The sequence below is a fragment of the Monodon monoceros genome, unplaced genomic scaffold, assembly GCF_005190385.1.
Source record: "Monodon monoceros isolate NGI ecotype Baffin Bay Population unplaced genomic scaffold, NGI_Narwhal_1 Super_Scaffold_10, whole genome shotgun sequence".
NCBI classification, from domain to species: Eukaryota; Metazoa; Chordata; class Mammalia; order Artiodactyla; family Monodontidae; genus Monodon; species Monodon monoceros.
In genome coordinates this window covers 52,828,666-52,845,620 of record NW_021703766.1, presented here as the reverse complement: position 1 = coordinate 52,845,620, position 16,955 = coordinate 52,828,666, and the positions used below count along the sequence as shown (strand labels likewise).

The 16,955-nt window shown below is 38.2% G+C and overlaps 1 protein-coding gene across 3 annotated transcripts; it reads left to right on the top strand.

Moving 5' to 3' along the window:
• The first annotated feature begins 6,931 nt into the window (after positions 1 to 6,931).
• LOC114907447 (zinc finger protein 84-like) lies at positions 6,932 to 15,720 on the top strand. 3 transcript variants are annotated; one of them, XR_003796733.1, is made up of 3 exons: positions 6,932 to 7,029; positions 11,479 to 11,636; positions 12,630 to 15,720. XR_003796733.1 is itself a non-coding variant. In XM_029243133.1 (3 exons), the coding sequence occupies exon 2, from the start codon at positions 8,526 to 8,528 to the stop codon at positions 9,774 to 9,776; it is 1,251 nt and encodes a 416-aa protein (XP_029098966.1). In that variant the 5' UTR covers positions 6,998 to 7,029; positions 8,146 to 8,525; the 3' UTR covers positions 9,777 to 10,044; positions 11,479 to 12,561. The 3 variants fall into 3 exon arrangements, 2 of the variants coding, with proteins under 2 accessions (XP_029098966.1, XP_029098960.1); XM_029243133.1 differs by lacking the exon at positions 12,630 to 15,720 and adding an exon at positions 8,146 to 10,044 and having other exon boundaries at positions 6,998 to 7,029; positions 11,479 to 12,561; XM_029243127.1 differs by lacking the exons at positions 6,932 to 7,029; positions 12,630 to 15,720 and adding an exon at positions 7,080 to 10,044 and having other exon boundaries at positions 11,479 to 12,561.
• Positions 15,721 to 16,955: the final 1,235 nt, after the last annotated feature.

Here is a 16,955-nt window from a genome sequence, read left to right as displayed (position 1 = left end):
CCTTTGGGATTTGCCATTATTTTGCCTACCACAAAAACATTAGATTTCAGAGACTTTACACTTTGATAAATTCCTACCTAGCCCTTAAGTAAATTTGGAAAAACATGTTTCCAGGGAAATAATTATCTAAAGTAATTATGATCTAAGTACATTAACATTTTTTCTTTAATCAGAGAATCTTACGCTGACTGTTAGATGTGAACACCGTGGAATGCTCTTGAAATGTATAAATCAAATTCTCAGCACTAGAAAAGAACTCTTAAATGTCCTAAAGGAATATGAGATTTATGCTGCTAGAAATACTACCAAACATACGTTTGTATCTATTCTGAAATTGCACAAATTAATATATCCACATATATCATAGTGAACCTAAATCCTGACCAGTATTTTTCACAGCCAACTCCAACAACACCTTTTTCTTCAACAGTATGATGTATATATCATCCCACCTTAAATAACAAGAAAAGACAAAATACGTGAATGGACTTCTTCAGATGTTGGATAATAGGGAGCTCAGAACAGCTATCTCTGAGAGAAAGAAAACAAATGAAGTAAGCCTTATGATTGCCCCCCAGGCTACTGCCTGGAGAGAGTTTCCATTCTACAGCATAGGGAGGAGGAGCCCCAAAAGATCTCAGTCTCCTTGAATTGAGACAGAGTTTAGAGTTAGTGGAATTCAGTGTGGCTGAAATCAATCCATGGGGCAGATGACAGGAGAGGAGAGAGTTGTGCCCAGAGAGTGAGAGAGTTCCAGAGTTCTAGCAGTCCTACAAGAGATACTGTGAAAGCTATAATAATTATATATACTAAAGGCACTTGGTAATTATGAATTTAGTCATAGTCTAATGAGTCAAAATCATTTGTTTTAAACTAAATACCATATTCAGTTCATTCTAGTCCTTTTTTTTTTTTTTTCGTGGTACGCGGGCCTCTCACTGTTGTGGACTCTCCCGTTGTGGACCACAGGCTCCGGACGCACAGGCTCAGCAGCTATGGCTTACGGGCCCAGCCGCTCCATGGCATGTGGGATCTTCCCAGACTGGGGCACAAGCCCATGTCCCCTGCATCGGCAGGCGGACTCAACCACTGCTCCATCAGGGAAGCCCTCATTCTAGTCCTTTTTGAGTTCGTTCATAGGCCAGGCTAATTGCCAATAATGAGATTAGAAGCAGGGCTATGGTGAGTATTGTTTTTAGATTATTTGTTTGAGTAGCTCAGGGGAGGGGCAGTAGGAGGGCAATTTCTAGGTCAGAATTCTAGAGTTCCTCCACAAGTTTTTAAGTTGTAATTGGCACATATATGTGAAGAAACTCCCTAGGCTGGAGAAAGAACCACTGGAAATGAACAGGCTGAACCATCCTTGGAGCTTGCACAAAGTTGGCAATAATTTGTGTTTCCACCAACTGGAATGGAAACACCTCCTTAACATTTGGAGACTCACAGTGGAACTTCAGAAGAGCATTATCTCAGTGGGTGGCTCAAATTGGATCTAGAGTAAAGGCTCCTCTGAACTCTCTTACCAAAGCATAATGCAAACCACTAAAAAAATAAACTGTTTCTAAGTAATTTACTGCTTCCCAGGACAAAGCCCAATAATATTCAAAAGGAATAGGAAGCAGTCCATCAACCAGTAATGTAAAATTCACAAAGTCTGAAATCTAATTAGAACCTACCCTGGTATGCCAAGAAGCAGGAAAATAGCACCCACAAACCTGAAGGAAAGTTGATAGAAAGAGACCCAGAAAAAAAAAGGAAAAAAATTAAAAGAAAACAACCAAAAAATTTAAAACCAATAAAAAATGAAAAAATAAAAAAAAATTTAAAAAGAGGAATAAAGTATAAATAAGAAACAAATAAATGAGACCCAGAAATGACACGGGTGATAGAATTAGCAGAAAATGATGTTAAAACAGCTATTATAAATACTACATATGCTCAAGAAGGTTGCATCAAGTGGATTATAGAAATTATAATTCACTGTGGGATTCTGCAGGTCTTTTGGTAGTGAATTCTCTCAGATTTTGTTTATTTTAAAATGTCTTTATTTCACAGTCATTTTTAGATAATATTTTCCCTGGAGATAGAATTCTAAATTGACAATACTCCTATCATTTAAAAAGTGTGAATCTAGTATCTTCTGGCCTCCCAGAATTGTTTCTGGTTAGAAGTCAACAATCATTCATATTACTCTTTCCTTGTATCTAATGTGTCTTTTTTTTCTCTAGCTGTTTTCAAGATTTACTTTTTGTCTTTGGTTTTCAGCAATTTCACTATGATGTATGTAAATATGCTTTGTCATTAAAAAATAGAAACCAAGTTGTCCTTGTAATGCCTTTAGGAATTGTAGTGTTGATTAGTTTTTCATCACTTTGTTTTAATTTGTCTTCTCTCTTTTTTCTGAATCAGTCTTGCTATGGATGTACCAAATTTAGTAACCTTATATAGCAGTTTAAGTTTTTTTATTCTACTTAAGGTTCAAGTTGGGTTTTTTTCCCCCTAGCCTTGTAAAGTGAGAATTAGATTATTGATTTTACACCTTTCCCTTTTTTCTAATACGAGCAATTAAAGTGATAAACTTTGCCTACAGCCAGTGGTAGGCTACATTTATGTTACAGAAGATCTTACCTGACAAGCACACACAAAATGATGTTTTTAAAGTGGACCGTGGTTGTGAGAATTGGTAAAGATCTGTCTTGCCCGCTAATAACCCAATATTGTCAATATTTCCCTGCCTAGTTAGTGCTTTTTGCATCTTGTTTATGAAATCTTTGCATATCTCATGATAGTCATGTAAATTTTCCCCTAGAAATTTAAATATTTTACTATTTATATTTAGATCTGTGATCCATTTTGAATTTATTTTTCCCTGTGTGTGAGGCATGAGATGAAAGTTCCTTCTTTTTCTCTCCATATTGTTATCCAGTTGAACTAGTACAGTTTATTGAAAAGACTGTTCTTTATTCCCACTGAATTACGTTGGCATCGTGTCATAAACTAGATGGTAGTGTATACTGAATCTTTTTCAAGGATCTTTGTATTTTGTTCCATTGTTGTATTTACTATCCTTGTACTAATAATACAACACTGTCTAATTACAGTAGGTTTTTACTGAAATAAGTCCCTGAAATCTGGTAGGTTTTTTTCTTCTTCAAGGTTGCCCTGGCTATTCAAGTCTTTTGTACATCCATTTAAATTTTAGAACTCACCTCCATTATTTCTCACCCTCTCTTTCATATACTTTATCTCTTTGCATTCTTTATTCGAGTATACTAATTCTTCAGCCGTATCTATATGGCTATTAGTTTGTCAATTGGTCTCTAATTTTAGTTACCGTATCCAGTTGATTCTTGTTATTCACTGTACTTACATTCTCTAAAATCACTGTGAACACTGAATTAGCAAATATTGAACATTGCTCCTAGGGGGATTATGGACTAGGTTTCTGCAAGCCGCTGGTTACAACATTTGTGTCAGTCAATCAATGGATAGCCTTGTTTTATGTGTGTTTCTGCTTAAAGACACCTTATTTAATATGTATCATTCATTTCTTAACATTAAACTCACTATAACTCTTGCCTGAACAAAGCTTATCTAACACATATATTTGCTCAATAAGGTACATCACTGCCTTCTTGCACTTAAAAACACTAGACAGTACTTGAGCACTGTGCTTGGGGGCCATTTTAAACAACAAAATTACCCAAAAAAAAAGTTTAAAAATGTGAAAAACGTGACACTAAGTAGACAACGAAAAGGACATTTGTTTACAATAGCAGAGCTGAAATAAGGCAGAACATCATTTTGTTCAGACTTAAATGGGAACATACACATTGGGCAACAAATTATTCATTGCTCAAACTATTCTATGCATGTCTGCAAATGTTCATGAAAGTGCCGTGATTATTGATTTTGAGTCAGAAAGAAATTTTAGCAGGTAGGTGAATTCACAATAAATCCACGAATAATGAGGATCAACTGTATTTTATTTTTAAATTTTTCTGCTGGTTTATATATATCTAAATGGTCATTTTAATAATATCTTATTCCTTCCCCATATTTTAGATATCTTATTTCTCAATATATTAAAGCTTTATATTAAACATTCATGGGCTTCCCTGGTGGCGCAGTGGTTGAGGGTCTGCCTGCTGATGCAGGGGACACGGGTTTGTGCCCCAGTCTGGGAGGATCCCACGTGCCGCGGAACGGCTGGGCCTGTGAGCCATGGCCGCTGAGCCTGCGTGTCCGGAGCCTGTGCTCCGCAGCAGGAGAGGCCACAACAGTGAGAGGCCCGTGTACCGCTAAATAAATAAATAAATATTCATAATATTCTGAGCTGATAATTCCTGCATGTGTAGTCATTTCATATCTGATTCTATTGTTCTATCTGTTGAAAAGTGTTCAGGATAAAAGCTCCTTGAGGACAGATTTTTGCTGTGTTTATATGAGCACTTAGTTCTTCTCCACCTTTTAAATATATGTTAAAAATATTTTACAGAGATTACTGTTTTAGGGATATTTTACCTGCAGGATATAGTGAATATGCCTTTCAAAAACTTCTGATTTACTGGATTAGTTGAAAATTAAGTGTTCAATTGCGAGATAGATAAAATGGCATTTTACTTCTTTCCATAATGACTGGTGAGAACTATGACACAGAGATATAGCCTTTGTAACTTACGGTGAAAACAGCCAGAACATATACCTGTAGGTCTTTTTCTCATCAGCAATTGTCACCACACATTGGAAGAAGAATGTGTAATAACTACAGGAATTAGTATCATTTGAGTATATTTCTGTGGACTTTACCTGGGAGGAGTGATAACCACTAGGTTCTGCTCAGAAGAACCTGTACCAGGATGTGTTGTTGGAGAATTCTAGTAACCTGTGACACTAGTTAAAGATGATTGCCCTATCATTTGGAGCACACAGCCAATAATAGCCCTTCCTTTTTCAGTTGCCCTAGCTTTCAAAGCACCTCAAGATACTGAATTTGAGTTTATAGACAATAGATTCTCAGACCCTCTTCTGTTCCCAGGTGGAAATTAACGTGCTTTCACCTTCATTAGATTCTTAATATGCCAAGGTCAAAGTGTGTCCATTCCTGAAACATTCTGTACTCTTCCTAGACGTCCCCCACCAAGTCCAATTGTAAGTGTCCAAGTCTTTGTCACTGCCCATGAGCAAGCTATCAGGCTACCAAAGCAGATATAATCCTTAATTTCAAACCTGGAAAAGAGCCATGGAGAGTAGAAGATGAAATGCAGTGTCAGTATTTTTCACGTGAGTGAGCAACTGAGAAGCAGCAAGATGGGAGACCTTGAAAGTGAAGTACTTAGCCATGAAGTGTTGACCCTTCCATATGTGTTTAACAAGGCTAAAACTCCGAAGGTCATTACAAATACCTAAATCATTGGCAAGGCTCTCTTGCTTGCTGTTTCAAGGAAGATGTGCCTCTTTTTCTCTCTTTTGGTTTGTTTCAGTGTTCAGTAGAACATTATTTTCTTTGCAGCATCCAGACTTCCTCTTTTTCTTCTGCTTCCTCTTTGGCAATGTCAGTTCCTGTTTTCTCCACATCTCTTGTTTTCACTTCTTTTACCTGGTCAAATGTAACAATTCTTCCAGTTAACACATCAACACCTTTTATCCTGGGGTAAGGAGATTTGGTCCACTGTGCAGGTGGCTTTCTGTGGGCCATGTGAGAACGTATCAGAGCAAGCTAGAAGGTGGGAATGTTGACCACAGTGGTGGTCTCTAAGTATGATATTGAATCTTTGGGAAGGTTCATTGGCTATTGCTTTCAGAATTAATTAGAGAAGAAAGAATCAGTAGGATAGGATAACTACACTTGAGGTGAGAAGCTGAGGGTCCTTTATTTTAACCTGCTTCCCCCAGATATTTTGTCAAGACTTTAGTTGGCATCTTTCCTTAGTAGTCATTGGTTGTGTCTGATGGATGGTCTTTCTCCATGCTCTGGGCATCTTCTAAAGTCTTCAGAGTTGGAAAGCATAAAGCCTCATCTTTGTCTATTTCTATTATTTGTTAGCAGTGTAATTTCATTAAATTTCATGGCCTTAACAATACTATTTATATGCTGATGACGCCCAAATTTCTGTCTACAGGCCAAACCTTCCCTTATCCTCATATAGTCACCTGGATACTTCCTTTCTGCACTTGGAGACCTAATATCTATCTCAAATTCATGTCACTTTTCGTTCCTCTTTTCACTCACACCACAAATTTAATCCATTACCAAGTCTGATCTTCCTGTCCCCTTATTATATCCTGAGGGCCTCCACTCTTTCCTGTAACTATTGTTTTCACTCAAGCCTCAATATCCAGTATTTTTTGCCAAAATTTTTATAGTTTACTTGAAGATACTCTCACTTCTTTAATCTTATTTCTCTCTATTCTCCACGTAATAACCAGGTGATTTTTAAAAGTTTACTATTTTTATTTATTTATAAATAGTAAGTAAGGAAAGTCAGTGTTTCAGGCTACTCTCCCCTAAAGGTCATGAACATAAACTTCAGAAACATCTGGATTTTTAAAGACATAAGGTTTTGACAGTTACTTGGAAAGAAAAAAAGGGGTATGAGAAGATAAACCATCATACAGAAAGAACAGTCTTCAAGTGGAAGGGTAGAGAGAAAGATCTAACGTATAATCTAAAAAAAATGCTATATGACATAGCAGATCATTACCAATTTTCACAACCACAGTCCACAAACCTAAAAAAGTATTTATGTCACAAGATTTAAAACCTTGTGATACAGATACGCGAAGGATGACTTTTTTTTTTTTTTTTTTTTTAGCGGTACACGGGCCTCTCACTGTTGTGGCCTCTCCCGTTAAGGAGCACAGGCTCTGGACGCGCAGGCTCAGCGGCCATGGCTCACGGGCCCAGCCGCTCCGCGGCATGTGGGATCTTCCCGGACCGGAGCACGAATCCGTGTCCCCTTCATCAGCAGGTGGACTCTCAACCACTGCGCCACCATGGAAGCCCAAGGATGACACTTTTTTTAAAAGGTGAATTTTAATTTTATTTATTTATTTATTTATTTATTTATTTTGGCTGCATTGGTTCTTTGTTGCTGTGTACGGGCTTTCTTAGTTAGGGTGAGTGAAGCCTATGGGCTTCTCATTGTGGTGGCTTCTCTTGTTGTGGAGCACGGGCTCTAGGTGTGCAGGCTTCAGTAGTTGTGGCTCACAGGCTTAGTTGCTCACCACATGTGAGATCTTCCTGGACAAGGGATCGAACCCGTGTCCCCTGCATTGGCAGGTAGATTCTTAACCACTGCACCACCAAGGAAGTCCAGGATGACATTTTTAAAGTGAAAACTAGTACATCTGTCTCCTACTATTACCTTGAATGGCATCCTGTTACTATTAGTATAATATCCAAATTCCTTCCAGGGTCCTCCTATACGTGAGCATTTCCTGACTACTGACTATATTTTTGTTTACTTCTTTGTATAAAAATATTTGAAGTATAACATAGTTAATTTTTACAATCAGCACACTATATGATGAGCATTTAGGTCAAGAATACCAGAGTACTGTGCCAGATGCCATTGTGTGAATATAAAATAATTTATTCATTCTGCATTCAGGCCTTTATGAGTAATCCTCCTATATAGTTTTATGTAAATGTCTTCCTTTATTTTTTTTTGAAAATATTTATTTCTAAATGGTTTAGACTTAATGTGAAATCCCAAGATTATACACAAATTTTATGCACATTGTTTTTGCAGATATCCTTAAGTGGTAATTTAACCACATTTGCTTTATCATAGTCTATCTATCTGTCATTACACACACACACACACACACACACACACACACAGAGGTACATATTGTTTTCCTGAACTCTTTACCCCTAAATACCTAAGTGTGTATTTCCTAGAAACAAGGTCATTTTAAAAACATAAACAATACAGTTATCAAAATCAGAATATTAATATTGTTACAGAACTATTATCCAATCTACAGAGTTTATTCAGATTCTACTGATTGTCTCACTAATATTTTTTATAGTAAGTGATAAAAAAAAACCCTTCTTTTGCTGTCTTGCTCATTCTTCCGTGGGTACTCTGGCTTTAATCTAGACGTCAGAGCTTGCTAATTATGACTCAACTTCTTTAGGCAAGAAACTATATGGATGCAACAAAAGTGCAGTGAATACTTGTAAACCACTCATGACCATGCCTTGGAGAACTCATGCAGGAAAGAAACCCCATGAATGCTGTGATTGTAAGAGAGCCTTTCCCAGTAAGTTAAAGCTAATCACTCATCAGGAAACTCACACAGGAGAGAAAACATATGGATGCAATCAACGTCAGAAAGTCTTCATTACAAAGTCAGTGCTCACCTATCATCAGAAGACCCATCACAGAGAAGGGACATCCTATGGATGCAGCAAATGTGGGAAAACTTTCCCTTGGAAGTGAAAACAACTCACTTTACATCAGAGGACTCATTCAGGAGAGAGACCTTTCAGATGCAGAGTATGTGATAAAGCCTTCATGGTTAAGACATATCTCACTGTACATCAGAGAACTCACACAGGAGAGAAACCATATGAATGCTCAGATTGTGAGAAAGCCTTCTCAAAAAAGGCTCAGCTCCTGATTCATCAGCGAATTCACACAGGAGAGAGACCATTTGGATGTAGTCAATGTCAGAAATCCTTCATTACAAAGTCAGCACTAATCTATCATCAGAAAATCCATCACAGAGAAGGGACATCCTATGGATGCAACAAATGTGGGAAAGCTTTTCCTTGGAGGTCAAGACTCATTTTACATCAGAGGACTCATTCAGGAAAGAGACCTTTCAGATGCAGAGTATGTGATAAAGCCTTCATGGTTAGGACACATCTCACTGTACATCAGAGAACTCACACAGGAGAGAAACCATATGAATGCTCAGATTGTGAGAAAGCCTTCTCAAAAAAGGCTCAGCTCCTGATTCATCAGCGAATTCACACAGGAGAGAGACCATATGGATGCAGTGAATGTCCACAAGCCTTCATCCAGAAGTCAGATATCAGTAATCATAAGAAAACTCATCATGCAGTAGGGAAATCCCATGAATGCAGTGAATGTGGGAAGGTTTTGTCCTCTAAGTCAACTCTCATTATACATCGGAGAAGCCATACAGGTGAGAAACCCTTCAAATGCAGTGCATGTGATAAAGCCTTCACATCAAAGGCACATCTCATTGTACATGAGAGAATTCATACAGGAGAGAGACCGTATGAATGCTTAAATTGTGAGAAAGCCTTCTCCGCTAAGGCACATCTCATGATTCATCAGCGAATTCACACAGGAGAGAGGCCTTATGGATGTAATGAATGTCAACAAGCTTTCATCCAGAAGTCAGGTCTCACTAACCATCTACAAAATTGTCATTCTGGGGTAAAGTCGTACGGATGCAGTGAATGTGGGAAGGTTCTGTCCTGTAAGTCAACTCTCATTATACATCAGAGAACCCATACAGGTGAGAAACCGTTCAAATGTAGTGTATGTGACAAAGCTTTCGCAGCTAAATCCTATCTTACTGTGCATCGGAGAATTCATACAGGAGAGAGACCATATGAATGCTGCAGTTGTAAGAAAGCGTTTGCTACTTTGTCAACTCTCATTGGTCACCGGAGAACTCACACAGGAGAGAGACCCTATAGGTGCAATGAATGTCAGAAAGCCTTCTTTCGGAAATCAGCCCTCGCTAATCATCAGCAAACTCAGCAGAGAGGAAGATCCTCTATGCAATGACTGGGAATGTGAGACATCTCTTCTGATTAATCTTATCTACTCAGAGAACTCATACAAAATAGAAATGCCTATGAACGCTCTGATTATATAGACCCTTTTGGAACTCCTGTAGGAAAGAAACCTTATATATGGAATGAAAGTTGTACATCTTCCACCTGAAGACATCTCCTCATTATACCATAGGGAATCTCACCAAAAAAAGAAACGTTATAAAGGCAGCAATTGTCAAAAGACTTTATTTGAAAGTCACAGCCTGTGCATTTAGGAGGTAAAAACCTATGGATGCAGGGAAAGTGGGAAATTATTCTTTTTCAAGTCATATTTGTTAGACATTATGGTATTCATTCAGGAGAGGGACCCTACAGTTGCAGTGAATGCAGCCAAGAAAAATTACGTCTCATTGTACATAAAAATAGAAATTTCAGGAATGTTGTGATAATGACAGTATTCCCTAGAAACTCAAAACTCTTTGAACATCTTGTACAGGAGAGAGATCCTGTAGGTGCAGTGAATGTGGTAGTCTTAATGCATATCTTCCGATAATGCATGTCTTCCTTACATCAACAAACCCAGATAGGAGGAAAGCTTTGTTAATGTAGTACATCCTTCATATAGATGTCAAAGCTCGTTAATCATCCACAGATTCATATAAGAGATAAATCTTTTTGAAACAAGGAATGTGGAAAGCTTTTGAAAGTGACATATTAAACACCAGTTACTTAATTCAGGAGAGAGTCCAGTGGATATAGTTAAAGTCTGCCTTTGGCCACAAAAGGGTACGAATTTCAGTGATTGTCAAAATGCTTTATTTACAATTCAGAGCTCCTTAATTGCCCACTAACTCATATAGCAGAAAGACTCCATTCTCAGGGGGATAATTTCTAGATTCAATGAAGTTATAAAATCCTTAAGGAATGATATTTCTATTCTACTCCAGTAAACTTCTACTTCAGTAAACTCATACATTACAGAAAAACTGTGATTATAGTCACTAAAAATGCTTCCTATGGAGGATTGGCTATCATTAAGCACCATGAGCTCTTGAAAACAGAAACAATTTGCTCCACACAGAGACTTTATGAATGTGGCAAAAGCATCAGTGATAAATTATATTTTATTTTTGCATTTCATGGTTTTATTTCTTCACATCTGACTGTATCTTAAACTGTGATGCATGTTACAGTTGATGGAATGTCATCATTTCATTGTTAGGGCTTTTCTACATTTGGTGGCATTCTAGATTTGAGTAATTAAGTAAAATCTGGAAACTATAGAATGAAATAATTTTCTAAGGGTTTAATATAATTGTTTTAGAAAGGATTCCAGAGAATATTCTACTACAAATATTAGGTATTTTCACTGCAAATACAATGCTGTTTGAATATAGAAAAAAAACAGAACATAAGGATCAGTTGGATTTCGACCAAGGTTTGTAAGAGTTATGTTGTAGACTATACACTACATAAAATGGACTTTATGTATTTAATTTTATTTTTATTTTTGGAATTACATGAAGAATGTAATTTTTAGAGTTTAATAAATTTCCAGCATAGGCATAGAATGTTGAGTAATATAATCTAATATAAATAGAAATGTTCTATTTCTTTATAAATCAAAATTTAATATGTAATTTGACTCATTAATAAGTCTAAAGAATTACACCACATAAGTTTGTTGCCCTTATTTTTACTGTCTTTTTTAGTATTTCTGCCAACTGTGATGATACATCATTTCTTGAAGCCTACATTTTTCTAGAGCCTTATTTTTGAAATATCCAAAGATGATAAAAGATGTACATAAAATACTAAAAAACAAGCAGCACATGAGACTGAAGGAGGGAAGAAGACAGGGTTATGTGTGGTGAGTTCAAGTGCATTGTATTTCCACTGCTGTGTCAAACAGGAACTTTGGAATCATTATTATAACATGTCCTTGGGCACTACAAACATTTCCTTTCCTCTTAGCATTTCCTAAAATGCCTGGTATTTTTCTAATATTAAGAATAATTGCAGAAACTGGAACTCTTGCACATTGCTGGCATATAAAATGGTTCCATTGCTATGGAAAAAAAAGTTGGTGGTCCCTCTAAAAAGTTAAATATAGAATTACTATATGACCCAGGAATTCCACTCTTGGGTATATACCCAATGAAATTGAAAACAGGTACTTAAATACTTGCATAACGTTATTCATAGCAGCACTATTCACAATAGCCAGAAGGTGGAAACAACTCAGATGCCCAGCAGTGGGTTATTGGAAAAACAAAATGTGGTATGTGTATATACATGTACCTATACATACACATATATGTGTAATGGAATATTAATCACCTATACAAGTGAAGTATAGATATACATTATAACATGAATAAGCCTCAAAAACAGTACACTGAGTGAAAGAAGCCAGACACAAGAGATCACATATTGTATTTCTATTTATATGAAATGTGCAGAATAGGCAAGTCTATAGAGACATAAAGCAAATTGGTGGTTACCAGGACCTGGGGGGAAGGAGAAATTGAGACTGAATGATTAATGGATATGTAGTTTTCTTTTAGAATAATGAAAATGTTTTGGAACTAGATAGAGGCGGTGGTTGCATAACATTGTCAATAGAGTAAGTGGTCACAGAATTGTATACTTTGAAATGGTTGATTTTATATTTTGTGAATTTTTACATCAATAAAAGTATATTTGAAAAGAATAACATTGCAAGAAACTTTGCACTCAAAATGCAGATAAAAATCAAGTTGCTTACAAAAAAAAAACCTGCTCAGCAAAACCGGTGTAAATATATCTTTTTTTTTTTTTTTTTTGCATTACGCGGGCCTCTCACTGCTGTGGCCTCTCACAGGCTCCGGACGCGCAGGCTCAGCGGCCATGGCTCAAGGGTCCAGCCGCTCCGCGGCATGTGGGATCTTCCCGGACCGAGGCACGAACCCGTGTCCCCTGCATCGGCAGGCGGACTCTCAACCACTGCGCCACCAGGGAAGCCCAAATATATCTTCTTTAACTTAATAGATATTAGCTACCAGAACTTTATAGCTAACATCATATTTAATGATGAAAGTTTGAAGACGTTCCCTAGTTGTTCACCATTGAGGTACAAGTCTGCTGCCTCTATTCCTGCTTAACACTCTGCTGGAGGTCTTAACCAGCACAGCGTGACAGTAATAACAACTAAAGTGTTTAAAATTGGAAACAAACTTGTCATTATTTGCAGATGATGTGATTGCCTATGTGGAAAGAGGAGAACCCACAGACAACCATGTAAAATAATGAGAGTCCACCGTACAGCACAGGGGACTATATTCAATATCCTGTCATAAACCATAATGGAAAAGAACATAAAAAAAGAATGTGTATATATATGTATGTATGTATATATATATGTATGTATATATATATATATATATATAACTGAATCAATTTGCTGTACAGCAGAAATTAACTCAACATTGTAAATCAACTATACTTCAAGAAAAAAAAATAAAAGGAATCTAGTAGAATTCTCTAGATGCTTGCTTGCAACTTCAGTGGAGTGCTAGGCACTAGCGATAATCAGGACACTTTTGAAAAGTTCTCTATTCACAATAAAAATTATGAGAGAATTTGAAAGATTTATATCACTTTATTGAAAGACCTTTAAGATGACCAAAATAAAGGAAGTAGATTGTCTATTAAATGAGAAGGCTCAGTATAACAAAGATAATGGTTCGCCTCCAATAAATAAGTCTTTTAAGTACCAAGATGCAAATAAGCATTGTTGAACATCCAAGAACATGCATGAACTTCTTCTTTTTTTTTTTTTTTTTTGCGGTATGCGGGCTTCTCACTGTTGTGGCCTCCCCTGTTGCGGAGCACAGGCTCCGGACGCATAGGCCCAGCGGCCATGGCTCGGGCCCAGCCACTCCGCGGCATGTTGGATCTTCCCGGACCGGGGCACGAACCCGTCTCCCCTGCATCGGCAGGCGGACTCTCAACCACTGTGCCACCAGGGAAGCCCTCTTTTTTTTTTTTTAACAAAAGGTTCAGAGCCAGCATGACTAAGCACAGGCAACAGAGCACAAAAGTTAAAGTAAAAAACAGATGTAATATGGAGTCAGAGTTATTCTTCCCTATTATAACACTGAAGCTCAGAGTCCAGTATGAACATGACAGATCTCATCCCCATGACCCTGGGGGTGGGTTTGGGGCAGGAATTGGAGATGAGGATCCACTTTGCTGTCTCAGCACAGCGCTGAGTGCCCTGTCTATCCCACGCTCCCTCACACACACACAGTTCACAGCAGTGGGCTCAGGAAAGTTTCCCCCTCAGCTGCACCTGCTCTTAATTAATTCTGTCTTAATCCCCAGGACCTGCAGATGCCGGCTTGGGACTACCGTTTACCGCTTCTTTGCAGATACACCACAATCCCTTTGCAGACAGTGTCGGTGCCTCACAGGTGACAGGGTAATTGCAGAGATTTGGGGGGAGATGGACTCGGGATCTCAAGACACATAACCGCCTTGGCTTACATGGCACGTATTTACTGACGGCCACAGTCCTGCTGCCCGTTTCCAAAGCAGAGATAAACCCTGGTGAGTGTTTGCTTATGGCTCGGACTTGAACAAGGTTTGGGAGACAGTGCCTAAGAGGAGAGAGCAGCTGAGGAACTGGACAGGACAGAGGTTTCCCCTTGGGTCTCAGGACAGTTTTGTCTCAGCTGGACTCTTTCCTGGACTGAGAGAGGGATGGGGAAGGTGTAACACCGGAGACCACACAGCAGCAGTAGATGGTCGTGGGTACTCGGCTGGAAGGGGAATGGACATTGCCGAGGCTGAGTCCAGCCTGAGGGTAAGGGTTGCTTTTCTTCCTCCTGCTCTTTCCCCTTAAGATTGGCGACTAGGTTTTCCATCAACTCAAACCACTGAGAACTAGACTCAGAGTTGAGAAATTTTGATGTCTAGAGTTCAGGGTTAATGTTCAGGCTGTTCAGCTGTGGTCTCTGTTCTCTGCACACACATTTGCACTCAGACTCACACTGCTCCACTATCGTCCTCACAGACAGATTCCAGAATCTGGATGGACCTGGAGAAACGCATGGGCATGGGACCTAGAGGGGTTACAATATTGTATGCTTTTCTTTGCCACTGAAAGGCACAGTTTAAAAGCAATCCTGCATAAGAGTCCAGCCTCTGGAGGCCAGAGCAGCTTATCTTCAATTCCTGGCTCTGCCTCCTACAGTCTGGGGGATTGGGAGCTCCTGAGTGAGTCTCAGCTTCCCAACCTGTGAGCCAGGAATAGGAACAGTGTCACTCTGAATACTGAATAGAGTGAATGAACATTAAAGAGGGTGATATGCCGGCCCACAGCAAGTCTCTAGCAAATGGTAGTCATGACGGTCTCTCCCGCATGATTCTAGAGCCAGTATTTTGCAGCCAGACACACAGCTGGCCACACTGTCATCAAACTTCACCCTATCTCTCTGTAATTCTATATTGATTTCCCAATTCCATCTTGTGTTGTTTTGGACGTTTTGTGGGATGAATCTGAATGACTCTTCTCTCTGTGTGTTTGTGTGAGAGAGAGACAGACAGAGAGACTGTATCTAGACCACACCCACATTTACCAGTATACCAGTGAATTAATCCCAAGAAAACTTATGAATAATGAGACATTACATCCAAACATTATCTCTTATTCAGCAAAGAAGGCTATCGAAGATGTACTTAGGAATTTCTTCTCAGCAAAGATTTCCATAGCAGAGGATAACCCCTTTAAACAGATCCGTGTTTTTCTTTTTTCGCTTTGGCTTTGTGATGCAGTGCCCCTTAGACCTTAAAAGGGGGGGAAAATCTGCTTTCTCTCTTTTTTTAATTTTATTCAACATAGTTTTGGAAGTTTTAGCCACAGCAATCAGAGAAGAAAAAGAAATAAAAGGAATCCAAATCGGAAAAGAAGAAGTAAAGCTGTCACTGTTTGCAAATGACATGATACTATACATAGAGAATCCTAAAGATGCTACTAGAAAACTACCAGCGCTAATCAATGGATTTGGTAAAGTAGCAGGATACAAAATTAATGCACAGAAATCTCTTGTATTCCTATTTATTGTAGTTGATTTACAATGTTGTGTTAATTTCTGCTGTACAGCAAAGTTATTCAGTTATACATATATATACACATATGTGTGTGTGTATATATACATATATGTATACACTCTTTTTCATATTCTTTTCCATTATGGTTTATCACAGGATATTGAACATAGTTCCCTGTGCTATACAGTAGGATTTTGTTGTTTATCAAAAATCTGCTTTCTTAAAATTGGCTAGTAGGATTTGAATTATCCACTGACTGACTTTGAATTAGAAACATCCATACTGAGTCACCTTTAATCTAGTAACAAAAGAGAAACCAGTCTGATTTAAATTTATTTTAAAACTAATACTCAGACAGTATTTACATACCTTGGGTCAGATCAGACCTAGCCTGCCATTTACTGGAATTTAGTGACCTTGAGAAAGTTAAAAAAAATCTCTCTGCCTCATTTTCCATCCATGTAAAATAGAACAAGAATATTCTTTTACACTGAGCATTCAGTATTAACTTATATGAAGGGCCTGTTCGTAGCCCTACATGCGAAAGCTCATCAATAAATTGTATCTCCTGGTATTTTCTCTGAACGGATTGTGAGCCACTTACTGGAAAATGGATTAGAAATACAGAAATTGGTAGCTCTGTTCTAATTTCACCCCTTCTTTATCTGTGTTTCTATCTTCCTAATCACTTTCACTTGTCATATCTCTCTTTATACTTCCCCCTTATGTGAATAAGTCTCTTCCAAATCCATCCTGCCTTTTCTTTTATTGTCTTCAAATCAGTCTCCTTGAAGATACAGGGTTTGTTTCCAGCACTGTGGCAGCCGGGAACTCTCTCAAACATCACTGCCCCCAGCTCCAAGTAGCAAGTCTGACTGTGCCTGACTCACCAGTTCTTGATCTGTTCTTTACAATTCCATTTTCATTTTCATATTTATTTCTGCCTGATGCTTGCCTCTATGGCACTTGCAGTACTCAAGGTTTTCCCACTTGTCCCTGCTGTCAATTTCTTTTTTTTTTTTTTTTTCCATAAAGAGAAACCCATGAAGCACCAAGCACCAGGTGGAAAAAGCAAACTCAGCAGACATCTTGAGTC

Bases quoted from the DNA above. Each gene is read 5' to 3' on its own strand.
- LOC114907447 (XM_029243133.1), top strand. From the start codon at position 8,526: ATGGTTAAGACATATCTCACTGTACATCAGAGAACTCACACAGGAGAG.